We start from the raw sequence: 26543 nt of genomic DNA, 5'->3' as shown, positions 1-26543 counted from the left end.
TTCAGAACAGGAATGAGATTCTGGGCAACAACATTTCCAACATAATTTTATGCACAATTATTACATGCAATAGGCATTTTCCTATAGAGAGTAACGTAATTATCATTCATGTTCCAGTTTGCTGTATTCAATGTCTGTGTTGTCTGTAGTTCTTGGTCCCAGTTTTGGGTAGAGTGCAACAATCTCAAGGATAAAGGGAAAGTGTACTAGAGCAAACAGTATAGTTAGCAAAAACACTCTTTTCTTCATCTCTTCGTACACAGCATCGACTGCAATGAAATTGGTGCATATATAGAGTTGAGTTCGTCTTTGGTAGCGTAGCAACAATCAATCATTGTTGCTACGCCACCAAAGAATGTATATTAAGTTCTTGCATGGCACAGTGCATCAAAATTAATATTAACACTGGAATGCCGAGGGCCACAGGCAATACATGTATATGTTGCCATGGTTATTTATTCTGTATATATAGTAGTGCAAACACATCAAATACGTGTACATAGCACTGTATAATGCTGGTCAGGTATTAAAAGAGTTTGTTGCCTTTTGACCTCTGCGTGAGATAGCAGTGCCAGTATAATTTGGCATATTGCTCTGGGGCAAAGTGACCTTTAGAGATCTGCATGAGCCCATATCCTCCACCAAATACTTCAAATCAATATAATGACACACTCAGTAAGACCAGAGGAGGTTGGACATGATCACGTGCAGCACAACTTTTTTGCTGAGCTGGCACAGCAATTGGTCTATGTAAACTTCTAGCTGGTATATATATTGCACGATCATTGGAGACTAGCTATATAAAGGTAACAGTTATGTATAGTGTATACAAAGCTTTCATCAACTAACTCGATCCCCAGTGATCCCCTCTATTCTGGCGAGTTATCAGTGCATATATATAATTGGTACTGCATGTAGCAGCTATACATGTATTGTACTTGCCGTAGTCAAGCTATATTTAACATTGTTATTATGGCTTAAACATAATTATGGCTTCCTGCGTGACAATAACACATTACATTTGGGTAATGGACCATGCACGAACACATGGATCTGCATGTGCCAATTACTCCTAGTTTGTATCCGAATTCACATGCATAACATTGTTTTCCCTCCCCCACCCCACCCCATTGAAGCTCAAAGGATCTCTTTCGCGGCTCGGTTATTCTATCATCAGCCACAATTTACTGTGAGTGTTGTGTATGCCTTATTTGCAGTCATGCACTTGACTGTTCATTAAAACTGTCCAGTTTGTTTTATTAGTCTCTCTCTGCAATTCCACCAAATTAATACTGACCATAAACGAGTGTTGCAAGCAGCGCTGTACTAATAATGCCTCTCACCATGCATGTTATGCTTTGCTCAAATGCATGTATTGGAGTGTTATAGTAGGGGGAATAAGTGCTTTTCTAATGATTAAAATGTGCATGAATTTCATACAAAGATATTATTATGAGTATAATCATAACAAAAAACTTGTGTACGTGCATCTATTGTATATGGTAGTCACCGTATCATTGTAGTGTTTTGTGGCTTACTAGACCAGGACCTCAAGAAAGATGAAAATTGATTCTGCCAGGATCCTCATACGTGGGGATGAGTGCGCATGCATGCGCATTAGATCAACAGGACTAAGGGGAAATCTAAGCGAGCTAAGAGAGAGCAACTACACTCAATACACCTTACGTTAATAATTTAGAAGCTGAGCTGATTGCTTTAAACAAACAGTTGTCTGCAACAGCAAAATAAGACATCCAATTCTGCTTGCTTAATGAATCGTTTTTCAAGGATAATGATGAAGTTCTACACGAGACTGAGTGCATCCATGCATGCATGCATGGGAGATGCTTCATAAGCTGTAAATTTATGCCAAACAATATCGTTAAGTAGTATTCCAATGATTGATTACGTCACTTGCAATGTAGAACCCTGTATAATAATAATAATAATCTATATTATATACTCATATTTTTTCGCCTCTAGCATGTATGTAATGTTAATAAGAGGTATTTGTTTTCGTGCAGTTTCCACGCATGCACCTTAAGTCTTCATAACTTACTCAGTAAAGGAGACACACTTGATGATACACCGCCCACAGCCGTCATGGATCCAATCACTATTCCCTGCATTAAAATTACGTATTCAAGACATGTACATGTAGCCATTGTTAGTGCATGAAGAACAGAACGGTATATATAGGTTATATGCAACAATGCATGCATGAAATTATAAGATTGGTCAAGAGGTACCTTAATTGGCTAGTATTCGTAGTTATAATAGCTGCTATAACCAAAGGATGATAAAGAAAAGAGGGTAAGCCGCAACTCATATATACTATTCAAGAATTCACAATGCGTGAATGCGTGAATGTGTGCATGCGTATATAGATCTAGATCCACATTCATTAATAGAACACTATAATTATGCACTAAACATAATTATTATTACTATAGCTAACAGCATGCACCTGGATTTGTTTTGGTGTTTGGTTCATGAGTAATGATACGATCGGAGAATACTGGAGTGCACTGGTGTAAACCAACAGTCCATTGCCAACCAGAAACTGAGTGAAAGTGAGTGTCTGGCTCACGCTCCTACAGATGGGCTGACAGTCTTTACACTCCTTCTTGGTGATTGTGGACGAGGGTATCCAGTGACACTGGTGACCAGTCACATTCGCCTCAATACAGCTGTTTCGAGCTACGAAGTATACTCTTTTTGGCAGTACATTGATGCTTTCAATTTCAGCTTCTTGTTTTGAAACAGGGGCCGTTGCTCTATTACCTACCAGTGCTGTTTGATGTCTTGATAGAGTAATACATGCTGTGATTGGTGATCTCAGGTTGAAGTTAAAACTACAGTCGTAATAATATACATCCTCGGGGCTTGTAGCCAGTAGAATGTTTAGATTTTCATCAATTTTGAAATGCAAACAGGCAGGATTCTTTAGAGCACACGTACAATTGTCAACATGACTGCAACTGAGGTTAATCCTTAAGTCTGACTCAAAAAATGTACCATCAGCAAATATGAGGTTAATGTTGGACAAAAGCTTGACTCCTTTCAGCTTGGGCAAAGTGAAATCAAGATGTGATTCAGCTTGAAACCTGCCTACAATAATTGTGTTATTTTCATAATATTGGACAATTTCAGGATGATGAAAGGGACTGTACTCTGTGCACGGATCGTAGGGAATCGTCTGCCAATCAGTCACAATTAAATATCCACACATTGTAGTAATGATGCCTGTCAGGACAATCATCTGGCTCGACATCTTTAGTCTTTGGAAAACAAGTCTAAAGAAAGGAAATGGGATGATGGGGATTAAAGACATGCAGTGAACAGACATGCAGAAATAATTATATACACTGACTCACAATGAAATTGATCCTCCTAGTAGAGGAATAGAGAGAACTAAGACAAAGTACGAGGCACCACTCTCATCAATTCCGAACGAATCACTGGCAATGGGGTTGAATACAGTTCCAATAAAGGCCGCTCGGATCCTTTCCAATATAAATAAGAAAAGAAATGAAATTATTATGTATAGACGTAGTTAAGAAACTTCATAATGAGGTATACATGCTCTAATATAACGTATTCGAAAGGATATGAAAAGTGACAGTAGACTCATATTTTGCAATCGACAGCTAGAATTCTGTTTCTTAGCTTGACAATAACTCAATCTTCTGTCAGTTTTGAAACTCATTTCTCCCCGAAACAATATCACCAATACACACAAAACAACTACACCATAGGCAACGTTGAACCATCCAATCGCCCTGAACTGATCCACTGACTCAAACTGTGCCACAATTACTGCAAAACCTGCACAAACATTATGGACTTTAAAACCAGCTAACACAAATCGCTTACCTGGTCCTAAAAGGAATCCCAGGTTCATTGAAAAACTAAAAGTAGCAAACAGATAGTTTCTAACTCGCTCTGATTCTGTTTTGGCACCCGTTAGTTTTTCAACGTACAAAACACTGGTGTCAGTGAAGTAGCTGAAGCCGAGTGTAAGAGTAGCACCTGCGAAATACCCAGCAAGAAGCCTGGAAATCATCATCAGCCAACCTTGATGTACAACACAGTACATAACATAGCTAATTGTGTGTGCCACTAGTGACACTGCCCACAAATACCAGTAGGGAACAATCCCCACAAGAAATCCACACACTAGCCCACCAATGATAGCACCAACATTGGTAGCTGAAATTAACAAGGAGTAAAATAATTCAGATTCTCCGAGGCCTGGCTCAATCTGCATTGAGATAATTATACAGGGTTATTATTCAATATGCACACTGAGAGAAATGTGCACACGAAGCTGCTTTACGAGCATCATTATGATTCATTTCATTCATGAGACTATTGTAAGACAATTCAATACCTTCTGTTTAGTGTTGTTTTGTGACAGAATCTCAACTTCAGTTGGGTTGGTCACGAATTGATGAAAGGATGAAATAATACCATACATACTGATTGAATACATGGGAGCCATGAAGATAATGAATGCCCAGTTTAGCCGTAGCCTCCATAGCTCTTGCTCTTTGGTCTTTGAGTCACACTCACACATAATTATGCAGCTTGGTAAACACTTGGTGCAGGTGAGTGAGCTGGGACATTAGCACTATACATTTAATGTAGTTTTACATTCCATGCATGCCAATTAGATAAAGAATGTACTATTATGATGCAACTATCATGTAGGCCTGGTAGATCGTATATAGTCTCGCGAGCAGACTTGTATAAGACAAGTCTGCTCGCGAGTTTAGTGCATGCACGAATCACTATAAGTGTCGTAGATATCTTATGTGACCGCAATGACATCAATGCTAATTTGCTGAGTGTAATCAGAGGCTAGTTACTGGACTTCTTCTTTTGCAAAAAATTTAAAACAACACCTTTATGGTGGAAGCAAGTAGATGATGGTAAAACAAATAACAGTGTATGTAAAATAGTGTGTACATGAGGTATACAGTTAGTTTGTTAGTTCTGCTGCAAGCTGGCCTCTGCTATAACCAGGTCCACTGGTACTTGGTGACAGCTTCGTTGGGTGGCCCCTTGATGAACGTGCACCACGTATGCACTGAATGGCAGACCTGAGCAGGCTAAAGGATAGGGAACATCTCAGCCAGTGCAGGGTGGTGCTGTAGGGTTGTCTGCGAGCAGGGAGGCCAGTCGTTTGTAGAAGTTTGTAGCTTGTTTCGAAAGGCCGCCAGTGGCAGACATCACAATGGGGACGAAAGTAGCATGCTCTACTTCTCTTACCCTTTGTCCGTATGCACGAATCGTTTCCCTCTCGTGCTTCCTGAAGCATTGGTCTAGGGTAGTGTTGCGGTTTGAGGGAGCAAAAGGGTTGAAGACTCTGACGTCCATCAGGGTTCTCTCACGCCTGCTTTCCCAGAGACCACTGGCAGCAACATCAAGCCTAGCACCTATGGTAGTATTTGCGCTTCTCCTGGACATGGTCTCTGTGCATGGTGGTCTCTCCTGAAGCTCTGGTTCAATTTGCACATCATTGCATACTTCAGTCTCGCTGTTAAATCTCTTATTTCATTGTGACGCAGGGAAGGAAACCCACCGCGTGGGCATGCAAGAGAGCATATGATCCACAACAAACGCGGCGCCACAGGCACAGTGTGTGGGGGGTCTTGATAGCCAGCTCGAGGCACCTGGTTGGCTTGCGAGATCCATAGCTTTAGAGAGCTCAGGGGTTACTTCCTCTTGTAGGGTGGATGCAGCTTGCGTCATGTGCTCACGTCGGTCACGCTGGATCTCGCGTTTGGCAGTTATCTGGTCAGCAAAGGCTTTGTAGGTGAGTTCACTACCCTTTAGGTTTATCAGAGGGGTGGTGACCTTGATGGAGGCATTGAATTTGTCGTCCGAGCGGGAGGAGGCGTCTGGTATTCCTAATCCACCTAGCCTTGCGGGTAGTGTCAGCAATTTTCTCATAGAATCGTTTGGTGGTGGATGGCCCATGATCGATGGTAAAAATTCAGAGCGGATAGTGTCCTCTAGACTTTGTAGGCGGTTGCTTATATTGGGGACCGTACGGGAGATGTATGACCTGCCATATGTTAATGCAGTGGCAGCATGGGGTTGCGATATAGCAAAGTTTGAGAGGAGTTTCATTTCTTTGGTCCATTGATTTACTTTGCATGTGACAAACTCATTGGTATAGCTTTAACTACCAAGGGCCGACCCAAGGTATGGCCGGCCTTCACAGGTGATCTGAATGTTTGCAAAAATTACGTGGTGCCGTTTTTTTAAAGAGGTGCGTTTTAAAAAATAGGTGCTACTGTTTTTACAGAGGCGTGTTTTTAAAAAATAGGTGCTGTTGTTTTTTATACAGAGGTGCGTATATAGGTGGTGCAATTTTTTGAGAGGTATATGTACAGACAGGTGCATTTTTCAGAGAAGTGCGTTTTTCAGTGAGGTGCATTTTCAGACTTTTCAGAGAGGTGTTTTGTAGCCGTGTGTTTTGCAGAGAGGTGCAACACACTAGCCTTGTTCCCAGGCCGATTTTGTTCTAAGGAACAGAAGAGGAAAAAAGGTCTGATGATTTTCAATAAAAAATTGAAGTCGTTGTCTGCAAATAGCTAGCAAATGCTGATCGTCCAACTCTGCCAGACATGCAGGGGTGTGTCTATGTTTACGTCCTTGAAAGGCATTTAAAATAACCAGCAGCTGCCTCCTCATCTTCACTCAATCTATACTGCTCTGTGTGACAAATTCCTTGCATACCAACTCTAAAGTCAGAAGGCAAGACTCTATAACACGCAGGGCCGTAGACAGCGGAGGGGGGGGGGGCAAACTGCCCCCCTGGCATTCTACTGATCTGGCAACATGCCCAATGAGATGTGGCCAGGGCTATCTGCCGGATGCGCATGCTGACTGCTGAGAATAAGTTATGACCTAGCCTAGGTAGATCTACGCACCGGTAGCACAGTGGAGCTAGGTAAAATTCTGAGCTCCACTGCATGTGCCTCTGTAGATATCTCTACTGTGATGCGTTAGGTTAAGCATGTTGTAATCAACTTTTAAAAAAAACAAAAGTGGGCGTAGCCACTGGGAAGCAGGCACTTTCCTAGTTCAAGCTACCTTGTTTTAGTTGCTCTAAGTTGGTGCCACCGCAGCAAGTTGGAAGTTGCAATACTCAGAGGATATGAAATAACAGTTTACCTTTTTTTTAGTAAAAAAAATGTCAGCTGTTATTTTGCCACCCCTGCAAACCTAAGCTATCTACGGCCCTGACATGTCTTCTTGTAGTACTTGCATTTCAGAAATCACTCCGCCCAGCGCTTGTCGACATGTACATCATGACATACAATACTAGTTGGGCGGAGTCCAACCACGCTTTGCCAGGGGTTGGACTCCGCCCAACTAATACTATACTTCACTCAGAGAGACAAAATCGTGTGTCATGTGACCAAATCACATGGCACATGGGTGGAGTTGGCTGAAAAAAGCTGCAAAACATCTCTCTGAAAAATGTACCTCTCTGAAAAGAAAAAAAACCACACCTTAAAAAAATGGCACTACCTCAAAACGCACCTCTACTTTTACTGCTAATTTTGGCGGTAATCACTTCCTTGACATTGACCGAGAAGCTATACTCTCAGCAAGCATGGACTAGCCTTCAGCATGAACATGAGTGCCTGTCTGTTAGCCACTGCCTATACTGCAAGAGTGCTTTAGTTATATTTGCTGGATTAATTTAAACACTTTTTTACAAAATAATATAGATCTAAAAAAAATAATGTGAGCGATTATAATGTGAGTAATTGTCTACTGCTCACAAAAGTCTGTTTACAGTGTATAGCTATATTATTGTACATTTGATGTTGGGCTGTTGTGCTTGCGGTTCCTCAATGTGTGGGGCTGGGTCAGGATTCGGTTGTCGATCACGTATCTCTCTGACTCTTATCTTGTAGTCCTCCTCAGTGAGGCAAACTCCAATTCTTGGGAAGGCTGGATCAAGCCTGTTGTTTTCGTAGTACTTGAGCATTATCTCCAAGCTTTCAAACAGTTTGTGGTCTAGAATTCTTATTCCTTCGCCAGAAACCTTCAGCTTATAATGCTTAAACTTCTCGGTTTCTAAATCTTCATCGCTCATATACACAGAAAGTACGTAAAACTTCCAATTTTCACTGTAGCGAGTGAGGTAGTGGTGATCGCTGAAAACTCTGAGCCTTTTCTTGGCCTCCTCCCCACTGATTTCATTGTGGTAACTTCTGTGTTGAGTTATCTCCTCTTCTGGCTCCTCAGCTAGAGTCAGTATTTCTGTGTGCTATACATGTAGTATATCATAACATGAACCTGAAACTATGCGTACATTATTATGTGCGCATGCATTGTTTCAGGTAATAATGTACGCATGGTTTCAGGTTTTATGTATGGTGTCATAGCAGCAACAAATTTTGTCGCTATGTATAGATGGCTATTGTTTTATCACATTCATGCACTACTGCAAGTAACTAATGGTAGAGCATACATTTTTATTGTGTTCACTCTATAGCAACTCTTTGGAGTATACATAACATTTTTAAGTAGTATAATTATGGTTAAACGTACGATATTTGGTCGTTGGTCTTGTAGAGCTCGAGCAGTTTCGCCCTCCCCTTCTTTGTTATTTGCTGCATGACATTGTGTATAAATTGTTTTGTATTGCTTGATCATGATAAGTATATATGAAAGTACCTGGTTTAGGATTTTCAATCTCTGGGTCAGGGTCAGTTTTTTTTGCTGATTTCATGTGTTTCTGTTCTGAATTCTGGTGCATGCAATCGTGGATAAAACGTACATGTACACAGTCTTTTTTTTCCACTTGTTTTGTCACCTTCACTGTGGGTACTCTTTCCTGTATGGTTAGTTGCCACCTCTGTACCTTGCCCATTGAAAGGCTCACTGTCAGCTTTAGTAATAGGCTGGTTGGGTGGTCCTATTATTATATAGATATTGCATGGGTATGATTGTGTACAGTTTATATATGCGAGGATATGACATTATGAGTCAATCAATACGGTGTAGCTAATAAACTGTCCATACCTTCATTTGTCCATTGGCCTTGGGTGTTGTTTCCCCTAGCTGGATCATGATGTGTATTCACTGCATATATAATTATAAGAAAGACAATTAGCTTGAGTGTTGTTTGTTGCAAGTACGTCTTTGAAGATTGTTGTTGTCACTATATATTTGCTTGTGGCCAAGTACATATACATGTAACTATAACTATAGTAATGATTGACTAAATTGACCTTGATATGGAAGACTTTGTGGAAAGTTTACATACTGATGTTCTCCGCTAGATTCAGTTGTTTCTGGTAGGTAGCTGATGCTGTAATTATGAGCTGGTCCCTCAGAATATTGGTTGTTGTACTGACCTGCGTATATAATACATGCACACATAAAATATATGATTGTACTATACAGTTACGTATGAATATTTATGCTGTCTATATAGTCATTAGTATATATTATTCTGTATACATACTCATTACTGCATCAATTATGAATTGAGCTGACTACCGTTATAGCAAAGTTTACCTTGGCTAATTGATGGTGATAGGTTTCCATACAGTGACTGTTGTGGGCTGGTTGTTAGTGCTGTTGAGAAGTCGCTGCTGTAGTAAGGTGCTGGTTTGTCGGGCTACATTGGTTGTACTCTGAGTATAACATGCATGTCTTACTGTCATGACTTGATTTAACAAACTGAGGTGGTACTGCATGCATGTATATGTAAACACATGATAATTAGCTTTATTTATGTAGCTTCACGCTCCAATTCTTAGGCTCTCTGTACCTTTATTATCAGTAGATAATGCTTACATTGTACCTCACTTACCTTCCGTTGCCATCTTAATGTTTATGAACACATTCAACTGCTTTTCTTTGACTGCATGGATTTTCACCGCCCCTTGCTATCTGCATGACCAATGAATATGAGTAATGGTTTCCATGTGATCAATTACCCAGCTATAGTTGACCTTTTAATTGACTGAGAAGCTAACTCTCAGAACACATAACATGCTTAATTAGTGTAGGTGTATATAAGTAGGTGAATACATTTCTAACCTATCCCCAAATACATCACAATGACGTAATCATTGTTCAAACGGCTCTAGAGTAATATACTGAACACACATATACTAACTGTGTACTTATCACTCGGCCAGTGTCATTGCCATAGCTACCATACATACTATTTGTTGTGTTCACTAGATTATAACCCTAATTATGATAATTATTATAAATAGCACAGCATTTTGAATTTTCGTGAAAGTTCTAAAAATATCTTGTTGAATCATTTTCGCGCTATTTGGTCAATGACGTTGCGCCCGCTTCCATTACATGTAGCTAAGTATTTCGTGGACCTAATTTTTGTGGAGGATTGCTAAAACAGTAAAAAATTAAGCTTAAAATGTTGCACTTAGTCTTATCCAAATAGCTTCTTGTATATATCTATGGTACTAGATCTGACAACCTGGCGGTCGATGGTGGTCAAGTCAGGTCCTGCATGCATGGGAACTATGTACTGGAAGGTGAAGATTCTTCGTTGTGTGTGTGCATGTGTTCATACTCTTACATAGATTCTCACATGATTGTGATGCATGCATGACCTCCGCATTTACTTGTGGTCCAATTAGTCTCATGAATCAGTTGTATCTTGACAGGAGTGATTCATGAGCTATAATGGTTCAAATAATTATATGTATACTCTCATTTTACTCCGCTCATTATCCAAAGAGACCATGCACACTCGCTATTTTTTGGAGGGTGCAGTAACTCTATCCTATGCATGCATGATATCAAAATCTATAGAAGGTCTAATCTCCACTGCATGTATTCCTAAACGGGCACCATATTTCTTCCCCGCTCTCCCTGGCCTGCAGCCAAAGTTTCCCCCCTATGCATGAGTGACATCACAGTTAACGAAGTATGCATGTGGGGTGGGTGTCAACCTAGGAGAGCTCAATATCCACTCTCAGAAATCCAGACGTGCCTTCAACAATGTGCAAGCAGCAACCAATTATAAATCTTAGACCTGTATAGTTCAATTTATTTGATGGGGGCAGAGATTATAGTATTACTATAATTATATATAAGTCCTAATGAGAGGGATGGGAATTCGAATGTGTGCACATCTGATACAATATCAGACCATAGAGCCTAGAGGAATGTGTAATTTATACAATAATTATGTGTATCTCCCTATAGACAGTCGAACAGTTACCATCTCTATAAAAGAGTGTAGGTCAAAGGGAGCCTAGTTTCTCATTATTGTGCTCTGCACTATTTTGTACACTTACTTGCATAATTATTGACGAATGTCTCTATTTCAGATGAACCTAATGAAAAACTATCTCCTGCACCCATAGATGCTGAGTTCCGTAGCCTTGCCCCAGAGTCTGGGGGGTCGGTGGAGTGGGTGGAGCATCTGATAACATTCCTGTTGGAAAGTTGCCTTTCAGTTGGTATAATTATATATATATACCGTTGTACATTGGACTCTTCCTAAGGTGAGACCTTTTATATACGTAGACCTAATTTTCGTGCATTCGAGGGTTCTTTGAAAACAGCAGAAAAAAATTAAAAGCTATACGGTAGCTATATAGCCGTTTGGAATGACTTTGTGCGAGCCTATAGATTATAACTTCAGAGTTACCTGGCCTCTGGAATAAGTCTGGTGTTTACACAGAGACATACTGTGAATCTATGGCAGCTCATGCAATACTGCATTTGTACATAACTATTTGAAAGATTTCGTACCAAGGAAATTTCTTGCATGTGACCACTATATAACTATATAATAATTATTATATAGTCTCGTTTTTACAAATCTTGAATTTGTTTTATACTATACCCATGCAGCTGCACTCCAATCTTATTCCGAGAAGCTATACTCTCAAAACACAAGCAAGCCTTCAGTATAATTATGACTTGAACATGGGTGCCTGTCTGTTAGCCTACTGTAAGAGTGCTGCTGTTATTTTAGGTACGTATTTTGCGATCTTATAGTTTTGCTGGATTACAAAAAATATATCTAAAGAGCAATTATCGTCTAGTGCTCACAAATCTGCATTAATACAGTTCTAGCGGACATAGTCATGCACTCAGAGTGCACATGCGTCTGTCTATATAATTATTGCTAGTAGATTTATGTATTATCTTGCGGATAATTCTATTTTTTTATCACAACTATAATTATATAGCGTTTAATGTGCATGGTGCACAAGGATGATGTAATAGTGCCTCGAGGTTACGTAATGCACAAACATAGCAAGTGCATTACTCAACCGAGAGCAGCGGCATCTTAACTTTATTCTCCTGTCATAAAGGGCCAGTTTCATAGTGGTGGTAGACTGATAATAGCTCCAGCATAACCCTCCATACATGCATGCAGGCATTCCATTTATTATCCTCCAAAATAATTATGTAGGTGACAATTAGACCTCCAAAGTGGCAAATTTCATATGCAAATATAGTTATAACTACACATGCACGCACACAAAAGCACATGTGCACTGGGGCATAATAGTATATGTACTGTCTCAAGCTAAAATATTTTACATTTGCGTTGTTGTAGTGCTTGTATTTGCTGCGCTTGTTGTTGTAATTGTGCTTGTTGTTGCTGAACTGTTTCTTGCAGTTGATTTTGTTGTTCATGTAGGTGACCCTGTTGTTGTTTTATTTCAACTTGTTGTTCTTGTACTTGTGTTTGTATTTGTGCTTGTTGTAGTGAATCTTTTTGGGCTTGTAATTGTTGTTGTAGCACTTTTTGTAGTTGCGTTTGTTGTTCTTGTATTTGTACTTGATGTTCTCGAATTTGTGCTTGTATTTGTGCTCGTTGTAGCCGAGCTTGTTGTTGTGCTTGTATTGGTGCTTGTTGCGTTTGTTGTTGTGGTTGAGCTTGTTGTTCTTGATGTAGCTGTAGGTGTACTTGTTGTGGTTGCCTCTTATGTTTCTCTCTGACTCTTTCCCTGTAGGCATTTAGGGTAATGCATTTTCCAATTGTTGGGAAGGCTGAGCCGAGTCTGTTATTTTCGTAATGCGTAAGCAATTCCACTAAATTTGCAAATGGTCTGTGTTCTAGAATTCGTATTCCCTCATCAGAAACTTTCAGCTCAAAATGCTTATAAATTTCGTTTTGCAAGTCTTCATCGCTCATGCATACAGAAAGTATGTAACACTTCTGAATTTCACTGTAGCGTGTGAGGTAGCAGCAATTTCGGAAAACCTTAAGCCTTTTTATTGCTTCGATCCCACTGATTTCGTTGTGGTAGCTTCTGTTTTCAGTTATCATCTCCCTGGGCTCCACAGCTAGAGTCAGCAATTGTGTGTGCTATATGTATGTGCATGGGTGGGTACATGGGCTTATAGTGAACTAAGTTATGTGTGGCCTCTGGCCCTATACATCTGCACCTTCAATTGTCATCAATGTACATGAGACACACTAGCTACTTAAATACTGGTGGTGTATATGCATATTTATCCAAAGACTGCTAAAGACAACTTTTGGGCGTAAAAGCTCAGTGTGACCTGAGTTCTTGGATATATGGGTATACCTAATAGCAGGAGCATCCTTACTGCTATCCCCCCCATACAGTAGAAACTGGATTATTATATAGCGCTTACTCGATTATAAGCGTATATATGTGCTCCTGCTAACAGCCAATATAATCATGAGTCTTACGATTTTTGGTTTTTGGCCTTGTATAACGTCAGCAGCCTCTTTGGTTTGGTCATCTCTGCTGTCGTTTCCTGCATGTGTATTGAAAATAGATGGTATAATTATACCAAGTAATGATGTGTATACCTGGTTTAGGATTTTCAATTACGGGGGCATGGTCAGTTCTTTCGATTCGGGATCCATGTGACTCTGGTCTGAGTTCTATATTGTGCATAGAATAATCATACGGGTGCGTTTTTGGCGCGAGACTACCATCACGATTGATCTCGATTGAATTTATATAGGCTCGCTTCGCTCGGAATTATACAAATAGTAGAGGTAATAAAGATTAACCGAATGTAGCTACACCCAATTTCGCATTCCTGAGCATGGCATATGCATTTCTGAGATGCGATACAGTATTATAGCTGTTAGTTGCAGTGGTGATATAATTATAGTGGTAGTGGTAAATATAGTGGTAGTGGCGAATAGTCGATAAATGGTTCAAAACTTGTTCTCCACTCCAGCAGTTCGCTCTAAATTCAGTACAAGTACTCTACATCGATCAGTACAAGACTCTCTGAATGACTTCTCATCCCACAGTAAGCTCTACACGACTGTTATTCAACTATGCTTCTTAATTTACAAAACAATCATTATATATATATACAATAGGTCTCCAGCTAGCTACTTTTCTACCCCTAGCGCTTCTATCTAAACTCTAGTATATACATCAATACAAGACTCTCTGCATGGACCACTTCTGGTCTCACGGTGAAGTTTTACACTGTTCATAAACTTATCTGAATACACAAACCCTTTCTTATGTGCCAATCATTAGAATAACCTTGCACCGTGTGTACCCTGTTTCTGGAGAGGCTGATTCTGACCAATAATGTAGATCTATACGTATCCATAGTTGTATACATTTTATATCCATGCAGATCTTACTCTCTTCTCTCTAGCAAGTGTCTATACTCTCCTTCTCAAAATTGTACTTAAGTACACTCTGCGCAAGGCTTTCATATACGTATACGCGTATGTATATATACATACCTTCACTGTATGTAATCTCTCCTGTATTGTTTTTCTCCAGCTTTGTGTCTTGCCCACTTAAAGTCTCTAGCACTGCTGTCTGGTCAAGTGGTCCTATGCATAGATAATTATGTATGATACAGTAAAGCTAAAAATATATGTGAGCATATTGCGTTTTGGCCAATTTTATGGCTAAGAAAACGTTATGCGATTTACTCAATTAAACGCCGCAATTTCAATGGGAATTGTATACAGGCCTCAAATAAAAGCCAAATTAAATTATTGTGGGATACAAATGTATGCGACAAGGTAGCCGCCTTGCATGAGTTAGACACTAGTAAATACACATGGGAAAAGTGCCTCAGACGAGGTATATACATTACTGTGAGACTTGTATATCTGCAACTTACCCGTTGTCAAGTTGTTGTATTGTATAGTCAATTAAACCTTGAGGGCATGGTTTGCGCATGCACACTAGACTCAGTATTTAGACACTGTTTTGTCGGGGTTTTGTCAGATTTTGTCGTGATTGATTTAGAAGCCCTCTGCCTCAGGAATTTGTACCCTCGCTACACGCTATAATTATACTAAAGCAGTGCCTTTGGGCTTCTAAATCCCATAGACATATGCACCTCCGAAACAGTGTCTATATATATATAACTATACAGTGGAACCTCGGTTAACAACCACCTTCGAATAAAGGCCAGCTGCTATAATTATAACGGCCAGGCACCCATGCAGGTCCCAAATGAACAGTTTGTGTACAAAACAACCTCTCAACAAAGGCCACCTCTGTATAAAGGCCAAAACATTGTTCCCCAAAGGTGTCCGTTATAGAGGGGTTCCACTGCATGTATATTATATATAAATTTCTTGCACTATACAATAGTATGTGAGGTGTATTAAGTGCAGTCTTAAGCCTGTATAATTATTACTTCGCAAGCAATAGGGTGTGCTATAATAAACGGTGCCATACCTTGGTTTGTCCGTTGATCTTGGGCACTCTGGATTGGAGCCTGTTGTCCAAAATTATGCGTATTGTATGACACACCCTCAGTCATGTTTCTTCCTTCTATATACTTGGATATAAAGTAATGTATGAATGTATAAATGTGATACCTTGTGAAAGTTTTGTCCTAGGCTTTGGTTGTGGTGCAACTGGTGTGTGATGATTAGCATACGTGTGGGCGTTGTTTTCCCTAGCTTGACCATAAGCCATACTCGTCTCAGAGTAGTCTGCATATTGACAATACGTTTAATAATTGATAAGTATTATACCGTATAGCGAGTTATTCAAGGCACTAAATTTTTGCAGATTGCCCAAACTAAACAATTCGAGAAAAATTCTCGAGGATAGAGGTTCAAATGACCACACCCCTACAGTAGAGAGGGTTCAATACTGGTTAATTTTCAGGGCACTAAATTTTCATGTTTCTCGGTCAATCCTCGAAAACCTCGAAAATATTAGTTGCCATAAATCCTTGCAGAATATACAAGTGTTATAATTATACTATGCCAGGTAAAGCTTGCCCTCTCATGGCTGTCAACCCCTGCTGTTTTGGAATGTGTTTGTGGGCTGCATTGGCTGGAAATATACCGTATAGCCGGCAATTTTCGGAAACAAAATATTCGTGGTTCATGGTTGCTGCTTGCACTGCAGGTAAAGGTAGTCAAGGTTGCTTCATTTGTGGGTAAAATATTCGTGGTCATAAATATTTGTCCCCTGAAAATTACCGGCTATACGGTATATTTCCAACCATGCAGCCTTCGTGAAGGGAAGTAAGGATGTGACTGTGAAAGCCAGACCTATAGCAGGCTTTCAGCCCACACTACTTTTCCGCTGAGCAGCTACTCATACAAGATGATACCCATGCATACTACTTACTATATATACACAGTGACACTGCACACAAAACGAGCTCTGCCTTGTTGAAAGCAGCAGGTGCTCTAGTGACATTTGTAAAAGGCAGAATGCATCGGAGAGCATGCAATTATGTTTTCATGTGTAGATATTCCATGCATTAAAACGATTGTGCAACAGTCACTGTGTGCAAGCTCTTTTCCTACTATAATATTATAGCTACTATAGCGCTGAGGGTTACAAGTGCTTTTTGTTTTTATACTGAGCCGATTAAGGCTGTTGTTTTTCCTTCAGTGTAATTACATTGTATACTCCGCATACTGTGGGACTGTGGTCTATTGGTATGTACAGTATAGCGCAGAATTTTCGAGGGGGTTTAATTTTCGCTGTTTTCGTCGGTTAGCATTCCTACACAAAAATTATTAGAATTATCTGCTAAAACGTGCAAGAGGCCATTCCACGAAATATAAGTGCCTCAAAACTTTCACACTATATTAGTAAAACCAGTAAAACCAGTAGGTTTTACATAGGATTGGCAGTGGGTTTGCCCGTGTTTAGCAATACTTCTTGATACGTATTGCATGGGAACTTTAATAGATGTTGTTTGGAGGTTTTGTGATTTGTAGTAGCTGATAAAATTAGTGGTCTGCTATCTGGAGATAATCATGGAACCTCAACAATTTCTGTTTGGCTTTGGCAGAATGAATAAACACTTGTGTTTGCATGTGTGCGCCACATCACTATCCCTATAACTGCACAACGATTATAAACCATAGGCTTATAGCCATGTTTTATGTTTTGGCTTGTAATTATTGCATGATGGCCACTTCACGTCACTAACAAAATGAGCAGTATAATCATTTAGTGAAGTGTGGCTAACCCTACCGCGGTTTACTTTTTGGCTATATCCAACTAGTGCCATGCAGTGCATGCTTGGTACTTAAATGCTTGTAAAGGGTCCTTTCAAGATGTGAGTAACGTTTTCACTGCTTGAAAGGGTACTTAAACGCATATAAATGCTACTCACATCTTTATAAAGTACCCTTTTCACATCTTTATAAAGTACCCTTTTCACAGCTTGTAAAGCTTACTTAAATGCTTGTAAATGTACTTAATGTGAGTAGGTAGCGGTGTTCACTGCTTGTAAAGGGTACTTTCATTTTCACTCTATTAAATTAGTAGGGTTAGTGAAGATGCATAGTATAATAAATGCTAGAAACGTTTTATGAGGTGAGGGTAACTATGTAGTTCACCTTGTTCTTGTGGGTGTCCGTGCAATGGTTGATATCCATATCCATGTCCATATTGTGGGCTAGATCTAGACCTGGTTGGTCCTGGTGCCAGTGGATAGTTGCTAGCTTGTACATGAGAATATTGGTTGTTGTACTGGCCTGCATGCATGGCATTATTGGGTTACATGTATGTATCATTTAATTACAACACCACATAAACTATAAGGGAGATTAAAAATACATCCATAATTATACACGATTTCATATACTTGACTTATGTACGTATATACAGTCGTGGAGTTTCAATAAAATAATATAGGCTTTCCATAACATAATATCAATGCTTTATAATCATGCTCCTGCATGTGGAACATTGATAGACTAGTAGTTATGCTTCAATTACCTCTTGTTGCCATCTTCTGTATAGATCTACAGCTGTGTTTTTACTAGCTTGTGGCTCTTCTGTTTGCAAGGTCTATATAGTTTATCTCTAATGAAATTCATTGTTCAAGCATTAAGTACTGATATCGTAATAATTTACAGTGTCAATTTACAATGTCAATGTGGGCCAGTGACATTTCCCTATGCACCATGCTAGTCATTGTAGCAGCTTAACAGAAAATAATGAAAGCACCACGGGTGCTGATGCCTCGGTGGAGGTGCCAAAGCTACATAACATAAAACTACTATTATTATAGCTTTTATACACACATTGATCTAGTCTCATGAATCAGCCGCACCTTTGACACCAAAGGTGCGGCTTATTCATGAGACTAACATTGATCATGATTAATTTTGCTGCAAATCAACCGAATAGTGGGTAATGATCGACCATTATTGTTGTTAAAAACGATCGATGCCAAAAGTTCAAGTCTAAAATTAATGGCTGCAAGTCAGCAGAGCCTCTCAGCTCTCTGCTCACTCTTGCAGCTACCAATAGCTAGCGTTCTAGTGCAGAGCTAACTACTAAGTAGAGTAGTAACACTCGGTACGGTGAACAAGTTTTGCTACGGACTCTTCTGAAAAGGCTGCAATGGCATTCCAAGTAAGCAAAACTAGGCATAACTCGAGAACAAAGCATTATTTTGTAAATCCACAAATTAAAATCCAAGTAAACATGACTAGAAGCCTATAGAAACTCTTACTTGCACTTAATTCATCCTTGAGCAGTTTAGCGACAGACACAGACACACAAACACGTATACCTCGCTTGCGCATGTGCACCGAGGCATAGCGCATAATCACAGATAGTCATTCCTTGGTATCTATACACCTTAATACTGTTACGGTGGCACTGACTATAGTTGTGTTCACTATTATTATTACAGTTTACTTGAGCCTTCGCTTAGTGTTCTCTACTTGGTGTTCTCTATTATAACTTTATGATACATCAATGCTAGCCTCGATCCCAGGCCGAGTTTTCGCTTTTATAACGGTTAGGCGAACAACTGGGCCTGGTACTAGTTGTCTGCGCATGCGTCAAATTTTCATTGTATATTTGTGGTCGGCAAAAATATTTAATAAATCAATAATAGAAATTTGTACACAGAAAATGCACAGAGTGAGTACACAAAAGATGCACATAGGGAGCTGCTTCACAAAGGCCTGGGGAGTTGCCAGTTGTGCTGCAGCACAATTACAGTGACCCAGGGCAACTTCAGGATGATTGAATGCCTTCAAATTACGTTTCAAAAAGATTTAGCAGGCTGCTGGACTTCTCTGATTCTAGGCCCCAACTCGTAACTCATTACTTGAGAAAACGTAGATTCTCTTGATGTCTCTGAGCTACCCAGCAACGCTCGAATGAGCAGGTCATACTCCAGTCCTGTGTCTGTGAGTATAGGACAATATTAAAAGAAACCAAAGACGGTTAAACCCTTACCTCAAACTGTCCAGTCTCGTCCGTTAGTATAGCCAAGAGGAGCACTGTTGGGACAGCTGGATATTAGCCATTGCTCCTGTACAGAGAAGTAGACATTTTAAATACGTGTAGAAATTTCTCGGTTATAGTGTCATTGTCGACGAGCTGATGATGGCAGCACCAAGTTCTCTAGCTCACACTCTTCACTTGATCCACCATATTAATGATGAAACTATAGTCTACCTACATTCTTGCCAAACATGAACAAGACTTGATAGCATAGCCAGCCATAGGGCCCACACAAAAATATCTGACCTTAACAAGCTTGACAAAGCTTTATACCTCTTCCCTTGTTGTTCAGTCTTCAGAATAAGCTTCTGAGAAGAGAGAAGCTTCAGCTAAGAGCCATTCCAATCGATTCCAATAATGATAAAACGGGAACTGACTTCTAGTACACGATAGTACACGAATATAAATGTCACGAAAGTGAACGAGAATATCCATTCCTCAGAATCTGACAAACGACTGACACATGCGCAGACAACTAGTACCAGGCCCAGTTGTTCGCCTAACCGTTATAAAAGCGAAAACTCGGCCTGGGATCGAGGCTACATCAATGCTTGAGGTTACGTAACGCACTATAGCGTAGTCTAAGCGAGTGCACTACTTATGCACATTGATTAAAACACTTATTTCTATAAGTGTGTTATTGATGCAGTGTGTTAATTGCTAATCATGAAGCTGAAAACCCTGTTTAAAACTTGTAAAGCTAGTTTTCAGATTTTAATTGCATTTTTTAGAGATAGCTGGATGACTTGAAATAACGTGTGCAATAAGAAATTGAAATTCTGCAAAACGGGATATTTTAGTCTCGAGTCTACTCTTGATCTTGAACTTATAATTATGCTATAGTTATACCCATGCAGCTGCACTCCAGTCTGATTCTTGAAAGCCCTGACCTTTTGACATTGACCGAGATCGAAGCTATACTCTCAGAACACATGCAAGCATGGACTAGCCTTCAACATGAACACGAGTGCCTGTCTGTTAGCGTATACTGCAAGAGTGCTAGGTACGTATTTTGTAATCTTATTTTTGCTGTATTAAAAATTATAATAATTATATAGATCTAAAAAAAATAATGTGAGCGATTATAATGTGAGCAATTGTCTACTGCTCACAAAAGTCTGCGTTTACAGTGTAGCTATATTATTGTACATTTAATGAGCTGTTGGGCTTGCGGTTCCTCGATGTGTGGAGCTGGGTCAGGATTCGGTTGTTGCCCACGTATCTCTCTGACTCTTATTTTGTAGTCGTTCTCAGTGAGGCAAACTCCAATTCTTGGGAAGGCTGGATCGAGCCTGTTGTGTTCGTAGTACTTGAGCATTATCTCCAAGCTTTCAAACAGTTTGTGGTCTAGAATTCTTATTCCCTCACCAGAAACCTTCAGCTTATAATGCTTAAACTTCTCGGTTTCTAAATCTTCATCGCTCATATACACAGAAAGTACGTAAAACTTCCAATTTTCACTGTAGCGAGTGAGGTAGTGGTGATCGCCGAAAACTCTGAGCCTTTTCTTGGCCTCTTCCCCACTGATTTCATTGTGGTAACTTCTGTGTTGCGTTATCATCTCTTCCGGTTCCTCAGCTAGAGTCAGTATCTCTGTGTGCTACATGATTATAGAGAATGTGCATGTGCATGCATGGTTTCAACAATTGTGTCAGGGAATCTTGTCGCTATTATAGATTTTTGACTCCATGCACTGTGGAGCATAAAATTATTGTATACACTTTAGCATACACAAGTAGCATCTAGCTGGTTAAACGTACAACACTTGGTCGTTGGCCTTGTAGAAGTTGAACAGTTTGGTCAGTTCCTTTTTTGTCATTTGCTGCATGACAATTTATCTATTGTGTTAATAAGTTATAGTTGTGACACATGCATGAGTGCCACATGGGATATATTGGCTCAGTAGTGACTTAGGCCCGAGGGCCGCAGGCCTCGAGGGCAAAGGCACTACTGAGCCAATATATCCGATGTGTGCACGAGTGAGCTGTGTAACAACTGCATCACTCCTTTTATAGGACAACTAGTTTCAACTACTTGTGGTGGCTGTGGAATGCACCAGATGCATGAAAAACGTTTTCTGCCTACCACTGAATCTGTTTAACAGTGTTATACTATAAAAGGGACCGTTTCAAGTTACCGTTTCAAGTTACTGGGAGGAGGGTAGGCTTTAGGTAACTTCAGCCATACTATGCCAGTATCTAGATAGTGGCATAGTTCAAGGCTTGACCTGTGCCATATGGCAGATATTGGCACAGTGTTTCCTTTGATCTGCCCACTCAAAATGCAACAATGTTTTGTATTGATCTCATGATAAGAGAAAGTACCTGGTTTGGGATTTTCAATCTCTGGGTCGGTTTTTTTGCTGATTTCATGTTGTTCTGATTTGAATTCTATTGTGTGTAAAAGTACAATCGTGGATAAGTATATATACGTCATGTGTTTTGTCACACCTCCTGTATGGTTAGTCGCCACCTCTGTACCTTGCCCATTGAAAAGTTCACTGACAGCTCTAGTAATAGGCTGGTTGGGTGGTCCTATAGATATTGCATGCTATCAGTATGGATACACATGATTGTATTATGTGTACCGTATAGCGAGACATTTTAACCAGGTGCAAATTTTCACGTTTTTTGAAGGCAGAGCAGTTAACGCAAAATTAAAAACTGAGAGAAACTCCTATGCACCAGTATTTATACGTTGAATATGTAAAACCTGTCGGTGGGCGTGGGGTCCTGGCATTGAAATGTGTATTACACCGCGAACACTTCTTCTAAGGGCTCTGGAGCAATTTAGCGAAAATTTGCTCCCACAAAAATTTCCCACTATACTGTATGGGGATATGACATAACTAAGTATAATAGTGTAACTATTATAAATTGTGCTATATACCTTCAATTGTCCATTGGCCTTGATCTGGAATTATAGGAAGTGGAAACTTAAAGTTTTCATATTTAGGTTCTGCCGTGGTAGATCCCGTTGTTGCTGGTCTCTCAAAATCTTGGCTGTTGTGCTGACCTACGTAATGATAAAATAAAATTCTGGGTAAAAACATGACTTGTGCATATTAAATTTAGGTGTGATGTGTTTGCCGGCTTGTAGTCTAACCTTGGCTAATTAGTGAAGGGCTTTCATACTGTGGCTGATTTTCATATTGTGAGCTAGTGCTTGGATGTCCGTTGATATAGTGAGGGGCTTGTTCATCAGGAATCTGGTTGCATTGATCTGCGTGGCATGTCTATAGTAACATGTGCATCATCTCGTACATGCACAACAGTATAAATAATAGCCCTATATATAGGCTTTCTGTATAATTAGATGCAATATTCTTAATTCCACTATTATAATAGCTGCATGCATGCATCTTCTTACATCAATAATTATTACCTTCTGTTGCCATCTTCTATAATTGATGTACACAGCTGCTTTCCTTTTCACCGCCCCTTGCTCTACTACTGACCAATGAATAATTTAGATTCCCCATGCATGTGATGAACCTTAGTGTGTAGGTGTACATGTATGGCCATACAGTCATGAATGTTTCATTGCAACACATTTGCATTGTATAAAGTGTAAACTCAGGTAGCCTCGAACCAGGCCGCTTTAGAATCGAGGCAAAAACTCAGGACAATCATGCATTGTATACTTATATGCTTCCCCAATGTTTGATCAGTATCGTAATGTTTTTCCAAGCATGATTGTGCATGTACAAAATAGTCATGACATGTTATTGTTTAATGACCCAATAATCATAGCCCAAAAATTATTGGATACATCATGTGATGAGGTGTTTTGCATGGCGTATGTAGCTATGAATGTGCTAAATAGCAATAGCTATAGCTAAATACGTATTTGCATGGTAGAGTGAAATTTATAATTTGTAACTGCGCAATATTATCATGGCTACTAGAGCAAAACCCAAAAAGCCAATAGCAGTTAGAGTCCATCCTATCAATGTAGGACAAGGAGATGCAATATTACTGGAGGTTAAATATGATAATGGTACGTGATTGCATGATTGCATGTCTTACATGATTCTTATGATTCAACTATACACTTTATCGAGATTATAATAAGCTATCGTAAAAGAAGTGTAGAATTATGGAAGTGTCCATGAGCGTACGTTGTCTTAGATTTTACTTTATTTGGATTGTCGGTATCCAATTTCTCGTTTTCCATGCAGGATCATCCAAAAAATGCCTTATCGATGGTGGCCGAGGACAAAAATTAACAAAGAATAAAGAGACACCACTTTCCAACTTGACAACAGCTCTAGCAAATAATAACTGCATAGAAAAGCCACCGTCAATATCTTCTGGAGAAAAAGCATGGAGAGATCGTACCTATCGACAGATAACACTTGATTCGATTGTCAATACTCATCCCGATGCCGACCATCATGGAGGAATTAATGCACTTTTAGGTACTGGAAGCAAAGAAATTAAGTCGGGTGAAAAGTTCACTGTCTGCTGTCCCATCATAACCACTTCAGCCACAAGTTTGTATGTGGAAGTTCCAGACGAAAAAAACGAACACAAAAATGGAGCAAAATACAGCAGTGCAGAAAGCGATTGCCTTCAATTCTGGTTTCAGCAGAATGCACCTGGACAAATACACACTCGCTTAGAAAATCTGCCTCAAAAATCAACTGTAGAAATTCATAAAAATCCCAGTTTTCAAGGGGATAATAATGCAACAAGTATTGTGACAACTGTGAAACTACTAGAGAGCAAATATGATTACGATGTGGTGTTGACTGGCGACTCATACGGTGGGATCATCCTTGATACACTCGGACTAAAACCTAATCAAAGTCTTCCACGTAGGCAAACTTCAAGCCAACAAATATTCGAACCAAAAGAAAATCCAGTAACAAAAACTATCAGACCAAAGCCAGATTTAAGCCAAATAGATTTTTCTGATGAGGAGCCGAATCCAAGTCGAAAACAAAACCCAAACCGGGTACTGAAGCCAGATTCGAGTGAAGAAACCAAGCGTAAGACTGTTGGTATTTTCCAAGTGCCTCACCATGGAAGCAGGGAGAATAGTACCATGGCATCAACAAAAGGACGAGGCTCTAACATGATATGCTGTATGGAATTCTATATGCAATTTGATGCTGACGTTTACTTAATCAGTCATGGCATCCACCTACGCTACAAACATCCGCATAGTGAAGTTATCACAGGCATTCTCTCTGCTGCTGTCCAGAAGAAAAAACGTTGTAAGATAGTAGTCACTGCAACACAGTTTGAAGAATCTAAAATTGATGACATGAACATTAGCAACTGGAGGGACTATGTTGATATTTTCTACTTCAAGCAAGGCACTCCCTACGTCACCCTGGATCCTAATGATGAGAAACTGCCTGAGGGCTTACAGCTGTACACTAGAGAAGAGGTGAGTCTACAAATTTCCGAACTACCAAGCATTAGCAGATATGCAGTATTGTCATAATTACAATCATGAGGGGAGGAAAATCTATAATAATTTTGGTTAAGTATTAATGCTGAAGGAGTTGTTTTAGTTGAAAAGAATACCTGTGTCGTTACGAGCTTTTGGGGGAATTTTTTATATCATGGCATTATAACAAGTTTAGACCAATAATTTTCTACAGGTGAAATAAATAATAGTTAGACACTGTTTTGGAGGTGTATATGGGATTTAGAAGCCCAAAGGCAGCAAGGTGGCTGAGGACTTCTAAATCACATGAACACCGAGAAAACAGTGTCTAAATCGTTACTAGTGCGCATGCGCAAACCTTGCCGTCGAGGCTTGACTGCAATACAACAAGTTTGTACTTTTCTTGACAACGGGGTACTAAGTAAGTTGCAGGTATATATACTAAGTCCCATAGTATACCTCCTCTGAGGCACTTTTCCCATGTACTTTCCATGTAGATCTTCAACTAGTGTCTAAAGTGTCTATAATTACGTTGTTTTCCTCAGGAACGTGACAAGCGTGAACACTCTATGTCTGTTAACTCACCAGTACCAAACAAAGCTGAGGAAACACCAATCAAAGAAGACAGTACGTCAAGAAGCAAACGTATGTATCCGAAAACCTTACGGTAAGCCAATAGTTGTTAAGTACACTTCGTGCTAATATACAATTTTGATCTTTCTGTAATTATGGTAGCATTTTTGCACAGCTGGAACCCAGTACCAGATGAGAGGTTCACCCTTTCAGAATCACTTCAAACTATTGTACAACAGGGAAGTAAGGATAGAGTTGCTTCAACTTGTGAAGACCGAGGTCGTACAAATCCTGCGACTCCAGCCGGAGAGGTTGGCATTGAGTCACATGAACTTGACTGTACAGTGTGTGGAGAACAAACTGAACCCACTTGCGTAATCATGTGCAAGCAATGCAATTCCCGTGCCCATGCCAATAAAGTGTGTACCCGTTACGCTAGGGCATCTAAGAACTACCTCTGTGCAAAGTGCCGAACATGTACTGTTTGTAATGAGTTAACCAATGAATCTGGAACGTTCACAGCTGTATGTAAACTATGCGGATCTCGAGCTCATGCTAATGCAGAGACAAACTGCACCCGCTATAACAAGGCGACCCAAGAGTCTAAAAACTATATTTGCATCAAGTGCCGAACATGTATAATTTGCAACAATGTAACAGATAAATTTGGAACTGAAGTCATCAAATGCAGTGTGTGTGGAGCTTGTGCTCACGTTAACTGTGTATGCCACAAGTGTAATCAAGATACCCAATCAAGCAAACAGTTGTGCTGTCAATTTTTGTAACTTCGTTATTCAGTTTGTGTGTATATGCATGTATACAAGCACGTTGTGGCTC

At 39.8% G+C, this 26543-nt stretch overlaps 5 protein-coding genes across 11 annotated transcripts; 1 reads left to right on the top strand and 4 right to left on the bottom strand.

Annotated features, from left to right (window-relative positions):
* Positions 1-26: 26 nt before the first annotated feature.
* Positions 27-4740, bottom strand: LOC135334489 (uncharacterized). Its single transcript, XM_064529693.1, has 7 exons — positions 4394-4740; positions 3877-4264; positions 3615-3828; positions 3378-3545; positions 2468-3296; positions 2060-2123; positions 27-269 (listed from the first exon to the last, which is right to left on the bottom strand). Exons 1-7 carry the CDS (start codon positions 4577-4579, stop codon positions 103-105), a joined length of 2016 nt encoding a protein of 671 aa, XP_064385763.1. The 5' UTR covers positions 4580-4740; the 3' UTR covers positions 27-102.
* Positions 1171-26543, top strand: LOC135334488 (uncharacterized). 6 transcript variants are annotated; one of them, XM_064529690.1, is made up of 7 exons: positions 1171-1189; positions 10480-10547; positions 11385-11525; positions 11878-12001; positions 23914-25130; positions 25679-25800; positions 25882-26543. In XM_064529690.1, the coding sequence occupies exons 4-7, from the start codon at positions 11953-11955 to the stop codon at positions 26489-26491; spliced, it is 1998 nt and encodes a 665-aa protein (XP_064385760.1). In that variant the 5' UTR covers positions 1171-1189; positions 10480-10547; positions 11385-11525; positions 11878-11952; the 3' UTR covers positions 26492-26543. The 6 variants fall into 6 exon arrangements, with proteins under 6 accessions (XP_064385760.1, XP_064385759.1, XP_064385758.1 ...); XM_064529689.1 differs by lacking the exon at positions 1171-1189 and having other exon boundaries at positions 10094-10547; XM_064529688.1 differs by lacking the exon at positions 1171-1189 and having other exon boundaries at positions 10094-10547; positions 11349-11525.
* Positions 7719-9996, bottom strand: LOC135334510 (uncharacterized). The gene is made up of 8 exons (XM_064529734.1): positions 9851-9996; positions 9553-9671; positions 9264-9389; positions 9055-9114; positions 8846-8947; positions 8707-8779; positions 8581-8642; positions 7719-8296 (listed from the first exon to the last, which is right to left on the bottom strand). The coding sequence occupies exons 4-8, from the start codon at positions 9100-9102 to the stop codon at positions 7829-7831; spliced, it is 753 nt and encodes a 250-aa protein (XP_064385804.1). The 5' UTR covers positions 9103-9114; positions 9264-9389; positions 9553-9671; positions 9851-9996; the 3' UTR covers positions 7719-7828.
* Positions 12418-18475, bottom strand: LOC135334501 (coiled-coil domain-containing protein 157-like). 2 transcript variants are annotated; one of them, XM_064529718.1, is made up of 8 exons: positions 18207-18471; positions 17825-17962; positions 15830-15946; positions 15687-15782; positions 14732-14824; positions 13823-13897; positions 13700-13767; positions 12418-13348 (listed from the first exon to the last, which is right to left on the bottom strand). In XM_064529718.1, the coding sequence occupies exons 1-8, from the start codon at positions 18217-18219 to the stop codon at positions 12563-12565; spliced, it is 1386 nt and encodes a 461-aa protein (XP_064385788.1). In that variant the 5' UTR covers positions 18220-18471; the 3' UTR covers positions 12418-12562. The 2 variants fall into 2 exon arrangements, with proteins under 2 accessions (XP_064385788.1, XP_064385789.1); XM_064529719.1 differs by lacking the exon at positions 13823-13897 and having other exon boundaries at positions 18207-18475.
* LOC135334507 (uncharacterized) lies at positions 20744-23230 on the bottom strand. Its single transcript, XM_064529729.1, has 7 exons — positions 23118-23230; positions 22839-22955; positions 22623-22748; positions 22184-22267; positions 22058-22123; positions 21494-21555; positions 20744-21333 (listed from the first exon to the last, which is right to left on the bottom strand). The coding sequence occupies exons 1-7, from the start codon at positions 23128-23130 to the stop codon at positions 20869-20871; spliced, it is 933 nt and encodes a 310-aa protein (XP_064385799.1). The 5' UTR covers positions 23131-23230; the 3' UTR covers positions 20744-20868.

This window comes from Halichondria panicea, chromosome 4, assembly GCF_963675165.1.
Source record: "Halichondria panicea chromosome 4, odHalPani1.1, whole genome shotgun sequence".
NCBI lineage: Eukaryota > Metazoa > Porifera > Demospongiae > Suberitida > Halichondriidae > Halichondria > Halichondria panicea.
This window is presented reverse-complemented; position numbering and strand designations above follow the sequence as displayed.